This window comes from Amblyraja radiata, chromosome 4 (assembly GCF_010909765.2).
Source record: "Amblyraja radiata isolate CabotCenter1 chromosome 4, sAmbRad1.1.pri, whole genome shotgun sequence".
In the NCBI taxonomy this organism is placed as follows: Eukaryota; Metazoa; Chordata; class Chondrichthyes; order Rajiformes; family Rajidae; genus Amblyraja; species Amblyraja radiata.
Genome location: NC_045959.1, coordinates 49,945,940 through 49,966,656, shown reverse-complemented (window position 1 = coordinate 49,966,656; position 20,717 = coordinate 49,945,940). Strand labels below are relative to the sequence as shown.

Genomic DNA, 20,717 nt, shown 5'->3' with positions numbered 1-20,717 from the left:
TTGAAGCAAAGTTGCAGTGAAAACTGCAAGAATTATAAATAACCCTGATTAATAGATTCCACACTGTAAAAGCAAAATCTTCCATCAGGCCTCGTTGCAAGCTAGATGGACAAAGTTACTTTGAACAATAGTGAAAAATGCAAGTTCTGGACTAAGCCACTTGATAAATACCACATGCTCCTAATGTTTGCTTTTGACAAGGTGTTTAGCTGAGTTAATTTAGACTTTAGAGATACAGCATGGAAACAGTCCCTTCGGCCCATTGAGTTTGCACTAACTCCACACACTAACACTATCCTATCCACCAAGGACAATTTTACAACTCACCATAGCCAATTAACCTACAAACCTGCACGTCTTTGGAGTGTGGGAGAAAACCGGACCAACAGGGAGAACGTACAAATATTTAACAGACAGCACCCATAGTCAGGATCGATCCTGGGTCTCTGGCACTGTAAGGCAGTAGCTTTACCCACTGCACCACCCAATATGAGACTTTTTTTTACACAGTTATTGAAAGACAGACACACTTTGAGACTTTGTGAAACAAGCAATTGAAAATGCTGGAATTTCGAGCAAAGCACAAAGTGCTGGAGTAACTCAGCGAGTCAGACAGCATCTCTGGAGGACATGGATAGGGGACATTTCGGGTTGGGGTGCTTCTTCAGAGGCTTTGAGCTTTATTATGTTCAAGCCACTTATTTCAAAATCTTTTAAAATCAGTCCTGCAGTCAACAGAATATTAATCTGTAATAAACCGAAGGAAATCAACACGGTAACCTGGATGAGTAAATGCAGTGCAGTAGTGGTGAAGGGAATAAATGCTTGATGGATGGGGTACCAGTCAAGCAGGCTACATTTTCCTGGATGGTGTTCAACATGTGGAGCATTGTTACAGCTCCATTCATCCAGGCAATGGGGCAGTATTCCATCACACTTCCAAAGATCTGCAGTTTAAGCAGATCCCCATTATTTACAACTCTGGTAACAGTCAACAGTTTAGCACATTTCATTACTTGGAATCAGAAAACACGGTACAAATACCAATATAGAAAGAAAAACAAAAAGTTCAATAAGACTATCTCCGCTTTAAAAATACCCAATGTCTTGGTCTCCACTGCCATCTGTGGCAATGAATTCCACAGATATACCACCCCCTGGCTAAAGAAAGTCCCCCACATCTCCATTCTAAAGCTATGTCCTTTTATTCTGAGGCTGTGCCCACTGGTTCTATTTTTCAATTCTGTAGAACGTAATTACAGATTTATAGAAACAACATGAGAATTTTGAAATTTATAAAATTATTTTATGCATTATTTCTTTCAAATACATAAAAGTATACAAAAATGCTATAAACTTGGTTAAGACAAATCGTAACATAATTTGATTATAAGCTTCTAGGAGGTAGAGCCAAGACTATCCGTTATGCGGATAAAACAGTTAATTAAAAAAAAGTGTTCTCATATGATGATTCCATTTTCAAAGATGCATTTCATTTTGCTCTGACAGAAAAAGAGAATTTGATTCATTTTATAAAAAAGGATTTGACTTCCAAACAGTACATCTTAAATTTTATGGAGTTTACTGTGCACATTGTAATTGTAATTAATTTATTAGCCAAGTATGTAAAAACATATAAATAATTTGATTTGCCATTTGCAGTCAGCCAGTGATTTCTAAACTACATTCATAAAAGTAAAAAATATGGTTTTAGTTTATGATAAATACGTCATGCAAAAAATTATTGGATTAAATCCGTAGCAAAACTCTGTTCTGAGTTTTCAGTTCAGTAAATACTCAGATGTGTCACTTAAAGGTCGCATTTCAATAGACAATAGGTGCAGGAGTAGGCCATTCGGCCCTTCGAGCCAGCACCGCCATTCAATGTGATCATGGCTGATCATCCACAATCAGTACCCCGTTCTTGCCTTCTCCCCATATTCCCCGACTCCGCTGTCTTTAAGAGCCCTATCTAGCTCTCTCTTGAAAGTATCCAGAGAACCGGCCTCCACCGCCCTCTGAGGCAGAGAATTCCACAGACTCACAACTCCCTGTGAGAAAAAGTGTTTCCTCATCTCCGTTCTAAATGGCTTACCCCTTATTCTTAAACTGTGGCCCCTGGTTCTGGACTCCCCCAACATGTTTCCTGCCTCTAGCGTGTCCAAACCCTTAACAATCATATATGTTTCAATAAGATCCCCTCTGATCCTTCTAAACTCCAGAGTGTACAAGCCCAGCCGCTCCATTCTCTCAGCATATGACAGTCCCGCCATCCCGGGAATTAACCTTCTAAACCTACGCTGCACTCCCTCAATAGCCAGAATTTCATTCAATTATAATATATATTCAAGTAGATTTGTCTTCTTCCTCCCAAAATAATGTGTATTTAATGGCACTGTCAGTGCATTTTGTCTTGAGGCTAAGATACATGATACTTAGCCTTTTTTGAAGGCTTATACTTATACATACTTTTTTGAAGAGGTTACTCGGGAAATTGATGAGTGTAAAGCAGTGGATGTTGTTTATATGGACTTCAGTAAGGCCTTTGACAAGGTTCCTCACGGAAGGTTGGTTAAGAAGGTTCAATTGTTGGGTATTAATGGTGGAGTAGCAAGATGGATTCAACAGTGGCTGAATGGGAGATGCCAGAGAGTAATGGTGGATGGTTGTTTGTCAGGTTGGAGGCCAGTGACTAGTGGGGTGCCACAGGGATCTGTGTTGGGTCCACTGTTGTTTGTCATGTACATCAATGATCTGGATGATGGTGTGGTAAATTGGATTAGTAAGTATGCAGATGATACTAAGATAGGTGGGGTTGTGGATAATGAAGTAGATTTTCAAAGTCTACAGAGAGATTTATGCCAGTTGGAAGAGTGGGCTGAAAGATGGCAGATGGAGTTTAATGCTGATAAGTGTGAGGTGCTACATCTTGGCAGGACAAATCAAAATAGGACGTACATGGTAAATGGTAGGGAATTGAAGAATGCAGGTGAACAGAGGGATCTGGGAATAACTGTGCACAGTTTCCCTGAAAGTGGAATCTCATGTAGATAGGGTGGTAAAGAAAGCTTTTGGTGTGCTGGCCTTTATAAATCAGAGCATTGAGTATAGAAGTTGGGATGTAATGTTAAAATTGTACGAGGCATTGGTGAGGCCAATTCTGGAGTATGGTGTACAATTTTGGTCGCCTAATTATAGGAAGGATGTCAACAAAATAGAGAGAGTACAGAGGAGATTTACTAGAATGTTGCCTGGGTTTCAGCAACTAAGTTACAGAGAAAGGTTGAACAAGTTAGGGCTTTATTCTGTGGAGCGCAGAAGGTTAAGGGGGGACTTGATAGAGGTCTTTAAAATGATGAGAGGGATAGACAGAGTTGACGTGGATAAGCTTTTACCACTGAGAGTAGGGAAGATTCAAACAAGGGGACATGACTTGAGAATTAAGGGACAGAAGTTTAGGGGTAACATGAGGGGGAACTTCTTTACTCAGAGAGTGGTGGCTGTGTGGAATGAGCTTCCAGTGAAGGTGGTGGAGGCAGGTTCGTTTTTATCATTTAAAAATAAATTGGATAGTTATATGGACGGGAAAGGAATGGAGGGTTATGGTCTGAGCGCAGGTATATGGGACTAGGGGAGAATACGTGTTCAGCACGGACTAGAAGGGTCGAGATGGCCTGTTTCCGTGCTGTAATTGTTATATGGTTATACCTCTTAAAGGGAAGGAAATTCTGGGTAAAGGCGATTTTAAAAATTGCAAAATGGTGAGAATATGAATATAGAAGTTGGTTCAGGCTTTTCAGCCCACAATGTCCATGCCAAACATGATATCAGGTTAAACTAATCTTCTCTGCCTTCACATGATCCATGTACCTTAAATGCCACTATTACAGTATATCTGCATCCACCGTCATGCGTTCCAAGCAATCTGTAAAACACTTGCCTTGCACATCTCCTTTAAATTTTGGCCCTCTCACCTTAAAGCTATGCCCTCTACCTGTGAAATTTCCACTCTGGAAAATAAGTTCTGCCTGTCTACTCTATCCAAGCCTCTCACAATTTTATATACTTCTATCAGGTCTCCCCTGAGCTTCCTTTCTTGTCATTCACACTTAGCTGACCTGAATACTTCCTCAAGAGGGATTTCCAATGTAAGTAAGAAAAATCAAGCCTCAACTTCAGAATTATCCTGCACGCAGATGAATTACTCAGAATTAAGTTATGAATTACGCAGTCAGAATTAGGGCCCCAGGATATCATGCAGTTGAATAACACTCTGCATTGCTCGGGAGTCAAAGAATGTTGTGGGACTTCCATTGCTTTCAAGTGAAGCTCTCAGCAATCCCGCACCCCTTCATTTTCTGTGGAACAGCTACTGGACCCAAAGAGGGCATTCTCAGTCAATAAAACTACCTTTGTACTCATTACTGTGAGGTGACAGGTACTTAGACTCTGTAGGTTTCTGGAGGACAGCAGAACTGGTCCAATATGCAGTAAAAGCTCAGTTATCTGACACATGCAAGAGTTGACAGGTGGTGCTCCTTCTCCAGCCCCAGCACTGGTCAACAGTCACCAGCTCCAGATTAAAACAGTGAACAACAAAGGTTTGTTATACTTGTATTGGATGCAGTTTGGGAATTGAAAGGCCTCGATGGAGTGGATGTGAAGAGGATGTTTCCAATAGGAAGAGGGTCTAGGACCAGAGGGCACATCCTCAGAATAAAAGGAGGTACCTTTAGAATGGAGATGAGGAGGATATTCACTCGTATGTTTTATAATCTTGTGAAGATTCAATAGATTGATTCCTCATATGACTGCATTGCCTTACAAGCAAAGATTGAGCAGGTTGGGCCTATACTCTTTCAGAAGAATTAAGGTGATCTTATTGTCCGTTTTTGATTCCCGCAGAGCTTGCTAAGGTAGATGTTGTGAGAGTACTTCCCCCACATGGAGTCAAGATCTGGTGGCCGTCATTTTAGAATGAAGGATCAATTATGTAAGATGCAACTGAGAAATAATTTCTTCTTTCATTCTTTGGAATTTGCCATCCCAAAGAGCAGAGGCCAAACCATTGAACATATTCAGACAGAGTTGTAATCCAGAAGGGAATTATAGGAACAGAAAGAAAAGTGGCCGAGATAAGATCAGCCTTGATCTCGTTGAATGACAAGAAGCCAAACTAGGAAAAGTTTGGAGGGATATGGGCCAAATGCAGGAAATGGGACTAGCTTAGATGGGACGCCTTGGTCAGAAAGGATGAGTTCAGCCGAAGGGCCTGTTTCCGTGCTCTATGACTATTTCACACAATATCATGGAATAGAATGACCTAAAGAACCAGCATTTTTGCCAAATAAAAGGATGATGGAAAAACTACAGGATCTGAAGTTACATTCTTTGAGTTTATTATCCCATTCATTTGTTCCATGGGACAAAGATTGCCAAGTTATAAAAAAAATATCCACCTTTAGAAGAGGCAGAGAATTGAAAATTAGCTCTGGCAGCTTCACACAAAAGAGCAGGCAAAATGACGACGCGCAAAAGATAAGATCAGCGAAGATTATTGATGGTGGACTCATCGAAAATCACTTATCGCGTCAAATTCCAAAAACCACTGCTATACATCTAATCTATAAACCAAGCACCAGGAAGATGATCAAGGACTTTGTCAGTGTATAGCAACCTTATTTAAAAGAACGAATATTATTCAAAGGCGTGGTAAAATAATTATATATACATTGTGCAATAAGTATTAATATCTTTCTCCAATTAAGTACGTTTTAAGGTACAGAAATAAAGTCAAGATTTGTACATGGCCATTTAAAATGTAAATGTCGATTGCAACCTAATTACTCTAAATGTTTCCGTCTGACAAATTGCCCATATTAAGTTTGGAGCTGTGAAACTATTTACCGCATACCCCTCAATTCAACACAGGTGCCTTCTACAGTCTCAGTAATGGAACATTCTCAGTTATGTACAACAGATAATGAACACAATTTCAAGCAAAATTCATGTCTTCTCTTTTTCAAGCAATTTTCCATCGCGTCATCAGCTTCTGTGGCAAAGTTAACACCAACTGGTGAAATGTTTTTCAACAATGCATTATCGGTTGCACGACCAAACAATGCTAATAGTAGTGCTACCCCATAGCCTGTAGCCCGAGCTCCCTGGGAAATAAAATATAACCATTAGTTTCTCTGCTTTTTCCCGTACCCACAAAATGTGACAATGGAACATTTCACACGCACCATATTTTTTTACATTAGCAAATCCACTGCAGAATAGGGTAAAAAAAACACTATTGTTTAAAATTATTGTAACGTTTTAAAACAAGCTACTACCTGAATTGAATTGAAAGATATAGCATGGGGACAGGCTCACCGAGTCCACGCTGACCTTCGTTCATACTAACTCTATGTTATCCAACTTCCGCATATATCCCTGCACACACTAGAGGTAGCAATGTTACAAAATTTTGAGATTTTAAAAATCAAGTCTGTAATTTATCCCATCAAATAAAGCATAAAAATAAGTTTAATTTGACACCTAATTCACTTTCATATCTCAAGTATTTAAAAAGTTATGGCCATTTTCATACTGGGAAATGAGCATCTTGTTCCCTATTGATTTTCTATGGACATAACAAAAAAGCTGTGATCGTGAACAGTCAAAAGCCCATAACTTTCTTAAAAATTAAGAGAACTGAATGAAATTTTCAGTTATCATAGATTGAAGCATTCTGAAACAAATATAAAATAATCTTACTTGGATGACCTGAAATTAAAGCATATAATTAGTTAGTTACCTAATTGTAGCTAATTTCAGACTTCAATTACTAGATCTAAACATCTATCCATTTCTTAATAAATGATTAACATTTTTAAATAGCCTAAATGGCCAAATAATATTCACAAATAATTCACAATAAAACATGATTTTTAAATCTCATTTACATTAATTTATAGGCCAAATGGAAGGAATTTAGTGTTTAATTGCTGTAAATAAATGTCCATTTAAATCAGCTTTCCAGTGGGTCCCTGTGGAACGCGCTGGTTTAGAACGTTCACATTGCGGTAGATTTGTGCCCCAAATGCCGAGAAAAATACTGCGGAATATAATGGGCCCAAAATGAGCTACTCGCAATATTAAACTTTGTATAAAGGGATCTTTAGAAGCCCTTTTTAATGTAAAAATATACAACCTACCTTCTGTGGTTTGCTTTATGAGACCCTGCGGTTGCTGGCGGTCGCGGGTTTAGAGATTGATTTTTAAACTACTATAACTATTATTCAAGGCCTTTAAACCTAATAATAGCTTTTGCGACGGGGTCTTTCTGCGATTTTTCGTTAATAATTAACTAGGCTGAACATTTTCGATTGGAACAGCTTAGAGAAAATCGCGTTTTAAACCCGCCCCCTCTAAACGGCGCCAAAATCGCGCACACCCGCAACGGCAGATTTTTACCGACGCTTCAGGTAGGCTTTGCAACATACCTACTAGAGGCAATTTATAGGGAGCAATTTACAGAGGCCAATTAACCCACAAACACACACATCTTTTGGGTTTGGGAGGAAATTGGAGCACCCAGAGGAAACCCACATGGTCACAGAGAGAAGGTGCAAACATCATACAGACAACACCCGAGGTCAAGATTGAAGTCGGGTCTCTGGTGCTGCAAGGCAGTAGCTCTACCAACAGTCCTGTGATTCAATATGGTGACGCTGCCTTATAACCCACGATACTCAGGATTTTGAAAGAGCAAATGACCCATAACACTAAATTATCAGCATTGGTAAACAAACCAAAATAAAAAATAATTTTCAAAGTGACTTCACGTTGCTACAGTTCAACTTGTGTCAAGATGTAAGATAACTCACATTCAACCAGCAGCCTGGTGCTCCACTCCTCTCAATTAACCATCCACCCTAAATTCGCCCACACTTCATGTGGGATGCCAGAATCCCTCTTTTATTGAGTGCCCCCACATTCACTTTGATGTCCCAGGCCATCCATGCTTTTTCAGACCCAAACATCATTAACCACCCTCTCACCGCACTATGTGAAACATAACACACACAAGCAGAATAGGGGAATGAATGTAACCATTGGAGAACAGAAAATAAACATCAGTTCCAGTTGCAGGATGAAAATAAAGCAACTGGGAACCCGAATTTCGACACCAATAAATCACTAAAATAATTGACCAGATCCTGCTGCTTTTTAATGTATGGATTAAAATGGATTTGTTTACCATGCCAATAACATATATCCTGAGGGAAAGAAATCCAAGGTTGCATGCTTGCATGCGTAATCCATTAAATTCAACCACTCCATTGTGATAAACTGTTACAGAAAACTTTACTTACAGAGTGAACTGTAGAAGCCATGTCAATGTGCACCCATACTCCTGGCCAATCAAAGCCAATATGTGCTTGAATGAACAAGCCTGCACAGGAACTTGCAGCATTGGCCCGATCCTACAATGAAACAACATTACATTGGTTTCTTTCCAACTACCACAAGGACAACTGGTAAATGAGGATTTGTTTGCAAACTATTAACACATTTAAAATGTAGTCATACTGCAGAAAAGCAGACCCTTCAGTCCACCGAGTCCACGCTGACCGTTTTGATTAAAGTAAGTTTTGTCTGTTTGAATTAACTTCCTAGCAGATCTGGATACGCAGTGCACGGCTGCCCCAAATTGGCAAACTCATTCAGAGATATGGAAAAAGGTGCACTACCAGAGAGGAGGCTGTTGAGAGATGTTGAGAGGTTGGTGTCAAAGAAAACATTGTGATCTTGGCCCGTGCCAACCAAGATGCCCATCTAAGCGAGTCACATGTGCCCGTATTCGGTTCATTTCCTTCTAACCCTTTCCTGTCCAGATACCTGTCCATAAAATAACAAAACTGTGGCTAATACGATCCAATCATCATCACAATGAGCACATATTAACCATTTATTTTTAAGTTGTTCCCTGGTGATGGAATTTAATGTTCTGGGGCTGGCTTGGAGGTGGCAACTGACACGATGGATCAGCAGAAGTTTAAAGACAGTGTATATTAAACAATTCTTCAACAATCAAAGTTTAGTCTTGTCAATTACTCAGAGGAATTATACAATCAGAATGGAAGAGCCAAGACCGTTTGCACTTCCCAACACTCTTATTAAATATTGTTGGTCTACCATTAACTTACAGACACAAAATTTTTCATGTCTGCCACAGCTGAAGTAAATTCACTGAAATGGAGTTCTGGACAATAAACCATTGGGTAAAGAAGATCTCCACTGTTCTGTCCGGCTTTGACACAGGCTCGTTCCCATTCTTCATTATTGGTGAGCAATCCAGCGTGGTACTTTCCAGCAACAATACCCTAGTTAAAGAAGTGCAAAAAATCATACATATGCCTGATATTAAATTACAGTAGAAAATCTATTATGTGAGAAATATGAGTTGCACAGTGGAACAGCTGATATAGCTGCTGCCTCACAGCGCCAGAGACACGGGTTCGATCCTGACAATGGGTCCTGTCTGTGTAGAATTTGCATGTTATCCCTCTGACTGCATAGGTTTTCACTGGGTGCTCCAGATTTCTTCCACATTCCAAAGATGTGCAGGTTTGTAGGTTAATTGGCTTCAGTAAATTGCCCTAGTATGTAGGATGTTAAACTGGGATAACATAGAACTAGTGTATGGGTGATCGATGGTTGGCATGGGCTTGGTGGGCCGAATGGCCAGTTTCCACGCTGCATCTCTAAACTAATTCTAACACTACCATAAAAAATTGGTCCTTAAACTTGGCTAGGCAAAACAGGATTTGGAAGAAGCACATTGAACTAGTGAAAAGCAATTTAGTTTAGTTTAGTTTAGAGATACAGCACGGAAACAGGCCCTTCGGCCCACCAGGTCCACGCCGACCAGCGATCCCCGTTCACTAACACTATCCTACACCCACTAAGGACAATTTTTACATTTACCAAGCCAATTAATCTACAAGCCTGTAGGTCTTTGGAATGTGGGAGGAAACCGAAGATCTCGGAGAAAACCCACGCAGGTCAGGGGGAGAACGAACAAACTACGTACAGACAGCACCCATAATCGGGATCGAACCCGGGTCTCCGGCGCTGCTTTCACTGTAAGGTAGCAACTCTACCGCTGCGTCACCGTGACCGTGTTTGTACTCCAGCTACAGATGCATTTGTTTGCACATAATAGGAACAGCAAGTGCACAGGGAGGCATAGCATCGTGATGCAGAGCATTGGTAGAATGTTCACAGGAAGTCAGATGAATACTGCTGGAAATACTCCTTGTTAAGATTGCATCACTCCAGTGGCCAACACCAGTGCATGATTGGGGAAGGGATTGTGTTTATTTAGGCAAGCACATTGAAATGTGATAAAAGGATTGCCACGGGAGACAAGGATAAAAGAACTGCAATTGCAGACTTCCATGAAAAACAAGTTCATGGCATTTTTACATCTAACTAACCTTATATTTGACAGATAGGTTTGCAGAATAGCCATTCTTCACACTAGTATGCAACAGTAAAATTTGACACATTTTATGAACAATAAAGATTAGTGGCCAAAACTCCATTATCCATAAAGTTAGTTTTTTAGTTTTGTTTCTATTGTTTCAAGATAATAGTGGGCGGCGCGACCGACGTCGCAGCGGCCTCTGCAGTCTATCTGTGTTTTTTTTTGTTTTTTTGTCCCGTTGAGGGTATAGTTTGTAGTGGGCTTTTAAATGTGTATGTGTGGGGGATGGGGGGTGGGTAGGGGAAACTTTTAAATCTCTTCCCTGCACGGGGACCCGACTTTTTCCTTGTCGGGTCTCTGTTGCCGTTGGGGCCTAGCACCGTGGAGCGGCCTCCAACCGGAACGACCTGGGGGCTCAAGTCACGGAGCCGGCGGAGCTGCGGACCTACCATCGTGAAGCTGGCCGGCTTCGGAGCGTGGAGAGCTGTGGTGGCGCGCTGCTGCGACCCGACTCAGGTGGATGGTGACACCGGGAGCTCGCGGGTCCCCGGTGGGAGACTGCTTTGCGGGGCACCGGCAACGGCGACTTCTCCCGCTCGAATTGCGGGGTTGAGAGTGACCTGGAGCGGGGTCTTACATCGCCCGGCGCGGCTTTAAGTGGCCGCGGACTTGCTAGCGCCCGCCGGGGGCTTTGGCTTTGACTTTGACATCGGGAGAAGAACGGAGAGCAGGGGAGAGACAAGACTTTGCCTTCCATCACAGTGAGGAGGAGATTCACTGTGATGGATGTTTATGTAAAATGTGTTGGTGTGTGTCTTGGTTCTTTGCTTGTATGGCTGCAGAAACCAAATTTCGTTTGAACCTCGTGAGGTTCAAATGACAAATAAATGGTATTGTATTGGTATTGTATTGTATTGTATTGGAAACAGGCCCTTCTGCCCACTAGCAATCCCTGTACGCTGGCACTACCCTTTACACTAGGGACAATTTACAATTTTTACAGAAGCCAAATTAACTTATATACCTGTATGTCTTTGGAGGGGAGGAAGGCGGAGCACCCAGATAAACTCCACGTGGTCACAGGGAGAACGTACAAACTCCGTAGAGACAGCACCTGGAGTCAGGAATGAACCGGGGTCTCTGGCACTCTAAAGCAGCAACTCTACTGCTGCACCACCATGCTGCCCCTATTGAAAGTCACATTGTAAATCAGGGCTTGGGAATTTAACAGGCACACGAGCTGTTTCCATGAGGGCAGTCATTAGAAATCAACTGTTTACAGTAAATTAGCAATGTTAGTTCAGCACTGGAGATTATGTGAATTAAGAGCAGGATCAGAATCCAGGAATAATCAGAATATTTACTTACCTGAGCTCCAGTTAAAGTAGCAATGTCTAAGATGATATCTGCTTTGAGATCTTTACAAGCATAGCACACTCCATCAGCCAAAACCAGACGACCCTCTGCATCTGTATTATTGATCTCAACAGTCCTATTGAATAAATATGCTTTTGTAAGTAAAAACTATGAACAATAAAATGGACGATCTGTTATTGTAATATAACCCACTCAAATTTATCTGCAAATGCTGGGAACAATTAGTACGGGTTTCAGTGGTTATGTGGAGAAGCAGGAGAATGGGGTTGAGAGGGAAAGATAGATCAGCCATGATTGAATGGCAGAGTAGACGTGTTTGTCCGAATATCCAAATTCTGCTCCTATAATTTATGAACATGATAAATAAGCTTTGTAAAGTACTGCGGTCTTTAAAACATATGGTGACTGATTGCTAATGTCAGAGAATGTTATCCAGGCTGAACATATAACCTAAGTAATAACAAGGAGGAACATTATAGTCAACATCCTAATCTCTGCTAAAATAATCTCAGAAAACAAAATGCACCTACATAACTCAAAGTTATAAGTTGTTCTGTTCATATTCTGCACTTTGCTCACACATTTATGAACAAGATGAGCCATTACTGGAAAACCAAGAAACTAGGAGACCAAATATTCCGCACCAGACATCCACTAACCACGATCCTGACCTCGGGTGCTGTCGGTGTGGAGTTTGCTCGTTCTCCGTGACCAGTGCGGGTTTCCTCCGGGTGCTCCAGTTTCCTCCTACATCCGAAAGATGTGAGTTTGTAGGATAACTGGTCTCTGTAAATTGCCCCTAGTGTGTAAGATGTGGATGATAAAGTGGGATTACAGAGAGCTAGTGTGAACCGGTGATCAATGGTTGGTGTGGACTCGATGGGTCGAAGTGTCTGTTTCCATGCTGTATTTCGAATCTAATCTAAAAAAACTCACTTTCCAGAATATAATCGGTGAATGTCATCGGGTCTTGTGGCTTTGGCCCCTACTGCATTCTCAGCCAGGCAGAATAATGCGTGCAAGTTTTCTTTAAAACCCTGGTTAAAAGAAAACAAAACTGTTGAAGCAGTACCTTTGAGCATAAGAAAGGTATTAGTATGAAAAAAGCAATCTACTATAAGGATAAACAAGGTATTCAATTATTACATCAAGGATGCCTATCGCTCTATCCCTCGCCCCCACTTCTGGAAAGCCGACCATTCAGCGGTGCTGCTTCTTCCTGCATTCAGGCAACAACTGAAGAAAGCAACCCCAGAGATGAGGACTGCATGGAGCTGGTCTGGGGAGGCAGAGGAACATCTACAGGACTGCTTGGAGTCTGTAGACTGGGCAATGTTCAAGGACTCAGCAATGGACCTGAATGAATTTGCGACAGTCGTTACAGACTTCATAAGGAAATGTGTGGAGGACTGTGTCCCAACAAAAGCCTTCCGAGTATTTGCTAACCAGAAGCCTTGGATGAACCGTGAGATCTGCATTCTGCTTAAGACCAGATCCCGGACATTCAGATCTGGTGATGCAGAGGTTTATAAGAAGTCCAGATACGACTTGACAAGGTAATCAAAAGGGCCAAAAGGGACCTGCTCTAAGCTGGAGGATGAGGCGGATGTTCGGATTTATGAAAGGGAAATCATGCTTGACTAATCTTCTGGAATGTTTTGAGGATGTGACAAGTAAAATGGATGAAGGGGTGCCAGTGGATGTAGTGTATCTAGACTTTCAGAAAGCCTTTGATAAGGTCCCGCACGGGAGACTGGTAACTAAAATTAGAGCACATGGTATTGGGGATAAGGTGTTGACATGGATAGAAAATTGGTTGGCAGCAAAGAGTAGGAGTGAACTGATCCTTTTCAGAATGGCAGGCAGTGGCGAGTGGAGTGCCGCAAGGCTTGGTGTTGGGACCGCAACTGTTTAGCATATATATTAATGATTTGGAAGAGGGAATTAGGAACAACACTAGCAAATTTGCGAATGACACAAAGCTGGGTGGCTGTGTGAACTGTGAAGAGGATGTTAGGAGGTTGCAGGGTGACCTGGACAGGTTGAGTGAGTGGGCAGATGCGTGGCAGATGCAGTATAATATAGATAAATGTGAGGTTATCCACTTTGGCGGCAAAAACAAGGGGGCAGATTATTATCTCAATGGGGTTAGGTTAGGTAAGGGGGAGGTGCAGCGAGACCTGGGCGTCCTTGTGCACCGGTCACTGAAAGTTGGCTTACAGGTACAGCAGGCAGTGAAGAAAGCTAATGGAATGTTGGCCTTCATAACAAGAGGATTTCAGTATAGGAGTAAAGAGGTTCTTCTGCAGTTGTATAGGGCCCTGGTGAGACCACATCTGGAGTATTGTGTACAGTTTTGGTCTACTAATTTGAGGAAGGACATCCTTGTGATTGAGGCAGTGCAGCATAGGTTCACGAGATTGATCCCTGGGATGTCGGGACAGTCATATGAGGAAAGATTGAAAAGATTAGGCTTGTATTCACTGGAGTTTAGAAGAATGAGGGGGATCTTATAGAAACATATAAAATTATAAAAGGACTGGTCAAGCTAGATGCAGGAAAAATGTTCCCAATGTTGGGCGAGTCCAGAACCAGGGGACACAGTCTTAGGTCATTTAAGACTGAGGTGAGAAAACCCGTTTTCATCCAGAGTTGTGAAATTATGGAATTCCCTGCCACAGAGGGCAGTGGAGGCCAAATCATTGGATGGATTTAAGAGAGAGTTAGATAGAGCTCTAGGGGCTAGTGGAGTCAAGGGATATGGGGAGAAGGCAGGCACAGGTTATTGATAGGGGACGATTAGCCATGATCACAATGAATAGCGATGCTGGCTCGAAGGTCAAAAACTTCAAATTCGTGGGCGTGCATATTTCCGAAGATCTTTCCTGGACCCAGCACACTGATGCAATTATAGAGAAGGCACATCAGCACCTCTACTTCCTGAGAAGACTACGGAGATTCGGTATGTCAAAGAGGATTCTCTTGAACTTCTACAGGTGCTCAGTAGAGAGCATACTGTGGCCTGGTTCAGCAACTTGAACGTCCAGGAGCGGAAAAGACTGCAAAACGTTCTGACCACTGCCCAGTTCATCACTGGCTCTGACGTCCCCACCATCAAAGGGATCTATCGAAGTCACTGCCTCAAAAAGGTAGCCAATGTTACAAAATTTTGAGATTTAAAAAATCAAGTCTGCAATTTATCCCATCAGATAAAGCGCAAAAATAGGTTTAATTTGACACCTAATTCACTTTCATATCTTCAGTATTAAAAAAGTTATGGCCATTTTCATACTCGGAAATTAACATCTTGTTCCCTATTGATTTTCCATTGACTTAACACAAAAGCTGTGATCAAGGACAGTGAAATGGCCATAACTTTCTTAAAAATTAAGAGCTGAAATAAATTTTCAGTTATTATAGATTGAAGCATTCTGAAACAAATATGAAACAATCTTACTTGGATTACCTGAAATTAAAGCATATAATTAGTTAGTTACCCAATTGTAGCTAATTCCAAACTTCAATTACTAGATCTAAACATCTATCCATTTCTTAAGAAAAGATTAACATTTTTAAATAGCCTAAGTGTCCAAATAACATTCACAAAGAATTCACAATAAAACATGATTTTAAAATCTCATTTACATTAATTTATAGGTCAAATGGAAGGAATATAGTGTTCAATTGCTGTAAATTAATGGCCATTTAATCAGCTTTCGAGTGGGATCCTGTGGAACTCTGTGGAACGCGGCGGTTTAGAACGTTCCCATTGCGGTAGATTTGTACCCCCATATGCCCAGAAAAACACTGCGGGATTTAATGGGGCCCCAAATTAGCTACTCGCAACATAAAACTTTGTATAAAGGGATCTTAAGAAGCGCTTTTTAATGTAAAAATAAACAACCTACCTTCTGTTGTCCCCTGTATGAGATCCGTCCTGTTGTCGGCGGTCGCGGGTTTAGAGGATAATTTTTAACCTACTATAACAATTAAATTAACCATTTAAATTTAAAAATAGCCGCAGCGTACGTACCTGGCAGCGATTTTTCGTCAGCAACTAAGTCGGCTGAACAACCTCGATTTGAATAGCCTAGGGAAAATCGCGTTTTAAACCCGCTCCGCTCTCAACGGCGCCAAAATCACGCACACGAGCTGGGACAGATCTGCAGCCCCGCTCAAGGTAGGTTTTGCAACATACCTAATCAAAGACCCACACCATCCTGGCCACACACTCATTTCACCATTGCCATCGGGAAGAAGGTACAGGAGCCTGAAAACTGTAACATTCAGGAGCAGCTTCTTCCCTACAGCCATCAAGCTATTAAACACGACAACAAATAAGCTCTGAACTACAACATACTATTATTATTATTATTGCACTATACTTGTTTATTTATTGAGTATGTGTGCACGTGTATATATACACACTGAACTTTTTTTCTCCCGTTATGTATTATATTTACATATTCTGTTGTGCTGCAGCAAGCAAGAATTTCATTGTCCTATCTGGGACATATGACAATAAAATACTCTTGACTCCTTTAATACATATTCCAGCATTTTCCCTTCATTGACATTAAACTAACAGGTTGGTAGTTCCCTTCATTAGCTGCCTTTGAATTTGCAGGAACAATCATAGTATGTATAGAACCTCAGAAGCCGCTAACCATGGCATCCATCATTGTACAGGCACCTTTCTTAAAAGTATGAGCCCAGTACAACTATGTCCAGCAATATTCAGCATCAGGAAAGAACAAGAAGGAAAAATATCGAACAGGTTTCACAAACTATAATTGATACAATAAAACCCTTCATTTCAGAAAAATTGCTCTGGTATCCTTCTGCCAGAAGGTATACCTACTTGTTTCACTGCTGCTCGGAAGGCTCCAAGGACAGCGGCAGCACCTCCACAATCCCTCTTCATCCCTGGCATGTGAGTCTACAAAGTAAGACCAATGCAATTTTTATGCATTTAAAAAGGTCAAAACCCTATTGTGAGTTATAAAGTATAACATAGGACATAATTTGAATTAGATATCACCTTCCAGCCACAACAGAAGTTTATTTAAAGAAAAACCTGCTGGTTAGAAATTGTTCCCACAATGCTTGCGGGTTATGGGGCCAAATGGGACTAGCTGAGAAGGGACATCTTGGTTGGCATGAATGAGTTGGGTCGAAGGGCCTGTTTCTGTGCCCTACATTGTGCTAAAATCTATCTCCCAAGGAGACTAATATCGTAGTCGAAATAAGGAACAGAGAATGTTCATCAAAACCAATATTGATTAATTCTGGATCATTAGTACTAGAAAGGTTGTTAGCTTCTCAATATGTCAAATGGGAAGTCATGACAAGTGATTTTCTCACATATTTACCCATATTCTTGTCCAACTGATTTGTCAGTTGTTATTTAAAGGTTTAATATTTTTGCAGAGTTATTGGTAAATACAAGACCAAATGAATTCTCAATGTCAGGCAGCATTTGTTGAAAGAAAAACAGAATATATCAGATCAAAGACCTTCATAACGTTTTGACCCATTTCTCTTTCCACAGATGCTGCCCAACTCATTAAGTATTTCAATATCTTTTAGTTTTGGAACAAATTTAAATCTGTACTGAAATGTACAGATGCCTGTAAATTCAGGATTCACTCAGGTATTTAGACAAATGCAACAAATATGGGCTGAAAATATGATAATCTGAAATACATTTTAAATACTTGCAGAAAAAAGCAATCCATGGTATCTGTGCCAGCTGGAAAAGATACCAACCTGGTATCACCTTCCAACACTTGATGCCAATGCCCCTTAATTTTTCACTCCCATGACAAAAGAAATAGACCTTATTTGGTCTATGGAATCCCCTTGATTAAATTACCGTTCACTCTCACTGATGCAAAAAGTTCAATCACTTTCCTCAGAGCAATTTCTTTTGCCAATGATATAGGGAATTTTTTTTTTTTTTTTTTTATTTTTTTATTCCGAACAAGTAAAGACATTAATATTAACAAAATCGAAATTATCAAACAATTGGACATTACAATCAATATTTACAAAGCAATGAAAAGAACAAAAGCAAAGTTCCAATGTGTCTGTACAAGCTCGAAAAGGAGTGAGAAGAAGAATAACTTATTAAATCTCACCCCTTTTCCCCAACACTTCTACCATGTTTAAAAATCAATTAATTAATAATAATAATACTACCCTAGGCAATTTCCCATACTACCTACAGACATATATATACATACAACTATTATGCACATACAAACTTCATATCTGAAGTACCCAAACATAAGTAAATAATAGTAAAGCAATAGATAAACATTAACCACCACTTGTCAACCATCCCCTCCATCCCTGTACCCCTTGAAAATTATTTTTTTATATATCATTTTAAAATGATTCATGTTTGTGCATTGCTTTAATTCCCCGTTCAATTTATTCCACACTCCTACTCCACAAACCGAAATACAAAAGGTTTTTCTAGTCGTACGGACTCTTTGTTTCTTAAAGTTAAATATTCCTCTTAAATTGTAACACCCCACACGCTCGTTAAATAATTTTTGAATGTTTCCAGGTAAATTTTTATTTTTGGCCCTAAACATTATCTGAACTGTTTTGAATGTAACCAAATCTTCTAATTTTAATAATTTTGACTCTAAAAATAATGGATTTGTATGACCCAGATACTTAGCATTATGGATAATACGAATTGCTCTTTTTTGCATCATGGTTAATGAGTGTATCGAATTTTATAGTTATTATTTATTTATAGGAATCAAAATATATTGGATTTTTATCCCACTTGCATTTAAAAAACATTTTTTTAAATTAAAGTGAAATACGCTTTTGACAATTGCAACCGATCTGCTTACTGTAAATTAGGGGTAATGCAACAGGAAAAGATGATAAATAACGTTGTATCACCTTTGATTTGATGCTGAGACCACCAGTATCATAAACAATACCCTTGCCGACCCAGGCTATAGTTTGCGTAGCATCTTCTGGTGTATGACTAAGTATTGCAAGAGCAGGAGGATTCATTGCAGCCTTTCCAACTCCATAGATGCCTGGACAGTCAAATAAATACAAATCAAATGAATGACTAACAAAATAAAATGTATTTCCAAAGGCCCAGGATTGAGATCCAGTGAATTCTGCAGTCCAGACTTCAGTCTGCTTGAAATAATTGCACAATTTTGCTAATATTCTATGGAACTGAAAACTGAAACCCATCTGGGTGAATTCTGAATTTCACCAAAATAGATTAATCCCAAACTTTGAAAAAGGCCAGTGAATGCTCTGTAAATTATATTTCATCAACAAGAACATTGATATGAAATAAAATTCACTAGAATAGGAATCTGCTGCTATGGGCCTGTTTCCACACTGTATCTCTAAAGTCTAAAAGTAGCTGAGGTACCAGAAAACCAGTCCTGCTATTAATCATATCTGGCTGTGCAATGTTAACATTCCGCTATTAATATTATCATTACTAACTCTATTATGGATATTACCTCCAAATCCTTTGTGATTAAGTTCCTCCCCACGGATAATGGTGGGAATAATGCCCAGTTCAGATCCAACAAGGTTGATTTCCTAGTAGCAAGGAAAAATAAAATCTTATATGAATCTCTCTCAGGAAAAGAAGGTTTTAACCTGAGAAGTTAAACAGGCTAATGAGGTGATTCCAACAATAAGTAAAATCAAAACAGTGTGCTAGAAGATCAACACCCATTCTCCAGGGACCAATGTGATAACATTTTAACCTCTCAATATATTCATTATTCACGAGAACTAAAACTAATCATGCTCCTTGTTGCAATAAAAATAAACACCACCTTTGAGGTAAACGTGGAGGGTACCATTTCTCCATCATTTTGAGCATTACGACTTAGTCATGCAGTGGGATGAAAATAAAGCAGGCGAAAAAGTTTCAGCAGAAACCACTAAAAACATTTACTACATGCGAGTAAGGTGAAACGTATCACAAATTATACGTCAGAAGCCTGTTCTAAGTTAACATTATTTCAAAGACGTTTCCTTAACTATGGCCTGATAACGGCGAAAAAACGAATACTTACATTTTGGAAACACACATCAGTCCCTACAGTGAAGATGTGGAATAGAAACATGTCCGAGACACTACATTTGGAAAATATTAGGCTTGTCTTGGCAGAAAAACCAGATCAATTTTTCAAGACATGGACACCCTTCACCGAATTCTTACAAGGATAGTATGGTGCAACACAAATCTAAATTTAAATCCGATTCTGGGTTGGGTGAGGTGGGCGGGGGGGGGGGGGGGGGGGGGGGGGGGGGAGGGGGGAAAGATGGGCAGGTATATCTCCACTTTCCTTTTTTCTTTTTTTTTCTTTTATCTCTACTTTCTTTTCAGCCATACTACTTTGGTAGTCTAGGGGTCTTTTCTATGTGCTTTTTCGAGTTATCATTTCACTTCTCACTTTTTCCCTCTCTTGCTCTCTCTCTCTTCTTTTCTTTCATTTTCAGGTTATAAGGTTAAAAATGAAGCTGTACAATAATTGTTTAATTTTAGATGCCGAATGTTTTATCTTTGTACAATTGCTTCTTATAAACATAATTTCTAATACATATTTCTAAACAATGGGGATATAGGTTCTATAGGTATATAAATAAAGAAAATGGTAGAGGAGGGGAACCTATTTAGGGTAAACGGGAACTTGTACGGATGCTGAGGACAATATTGAAATACTAAAAGATTACTTTGTATTCATCTTCACCAGGGAAGAAGGAGCTGCCAAAATAAAAGTGAAGGAGGAAATAAATGCAACACTAGATCCATTTTAGAATTGGTAGCATGGTTAAAAAAGGTGGGATGAAT

General features: G+C 40.1%; 1 protein-coding gene across 2 annotated transcripts in view; it reads right to left on the bottom strand.

Annotated features, from left to right (window-relative positions):
* Positions 1-5,377: 5,377 nt before the first annotated feature.
* Positions 5,378-20,717, bottom strand: part of LOC116972072 (probable aminopeptidase NPEPL1) — a 36,750-nt gene continuing 21,410 nt past the window's right edge. The window contains exons 5-12 of one of the 2 annotated variants that reach the window (XM_033019387.1): positions 19,372-19,453; positions 18,782-18,924; positions 16,719-16,796; positions 12,794-12,894; positions 11,849-11,972; positions 9,198-9,374; positions 8,364-8,474; positions 5,378-6,164 (exon numbers count right to left, since the gene is read on the bottom strand). In XM_033019387.1, the coding sequence (XP_032875278.1) occupies positions 5,964-6,164; positions 8,364-8,474; positions 9,198-9,374; positions 11,849-11,972; positions 12,794-12,894; positions 16,719-16,796; positions 18,782-18,924; positions 19,372-19,453 (1,017 nt within the window). In that variant the 3' untranslated portion in view covers positions 5,378-5,963. The remainder of the gene's footprint in view (positions 6,165-8,363; positions 8,475-9,197; positions 9,375-11,848; positions 11,973-12,793; positions 12,895-16,718; positions 16,797-18,781; positions 18,925-19,371; positions 19,454-20,717) is intronic. The other variant, XM_033019388.1, reaches the window with a different exon arrangement.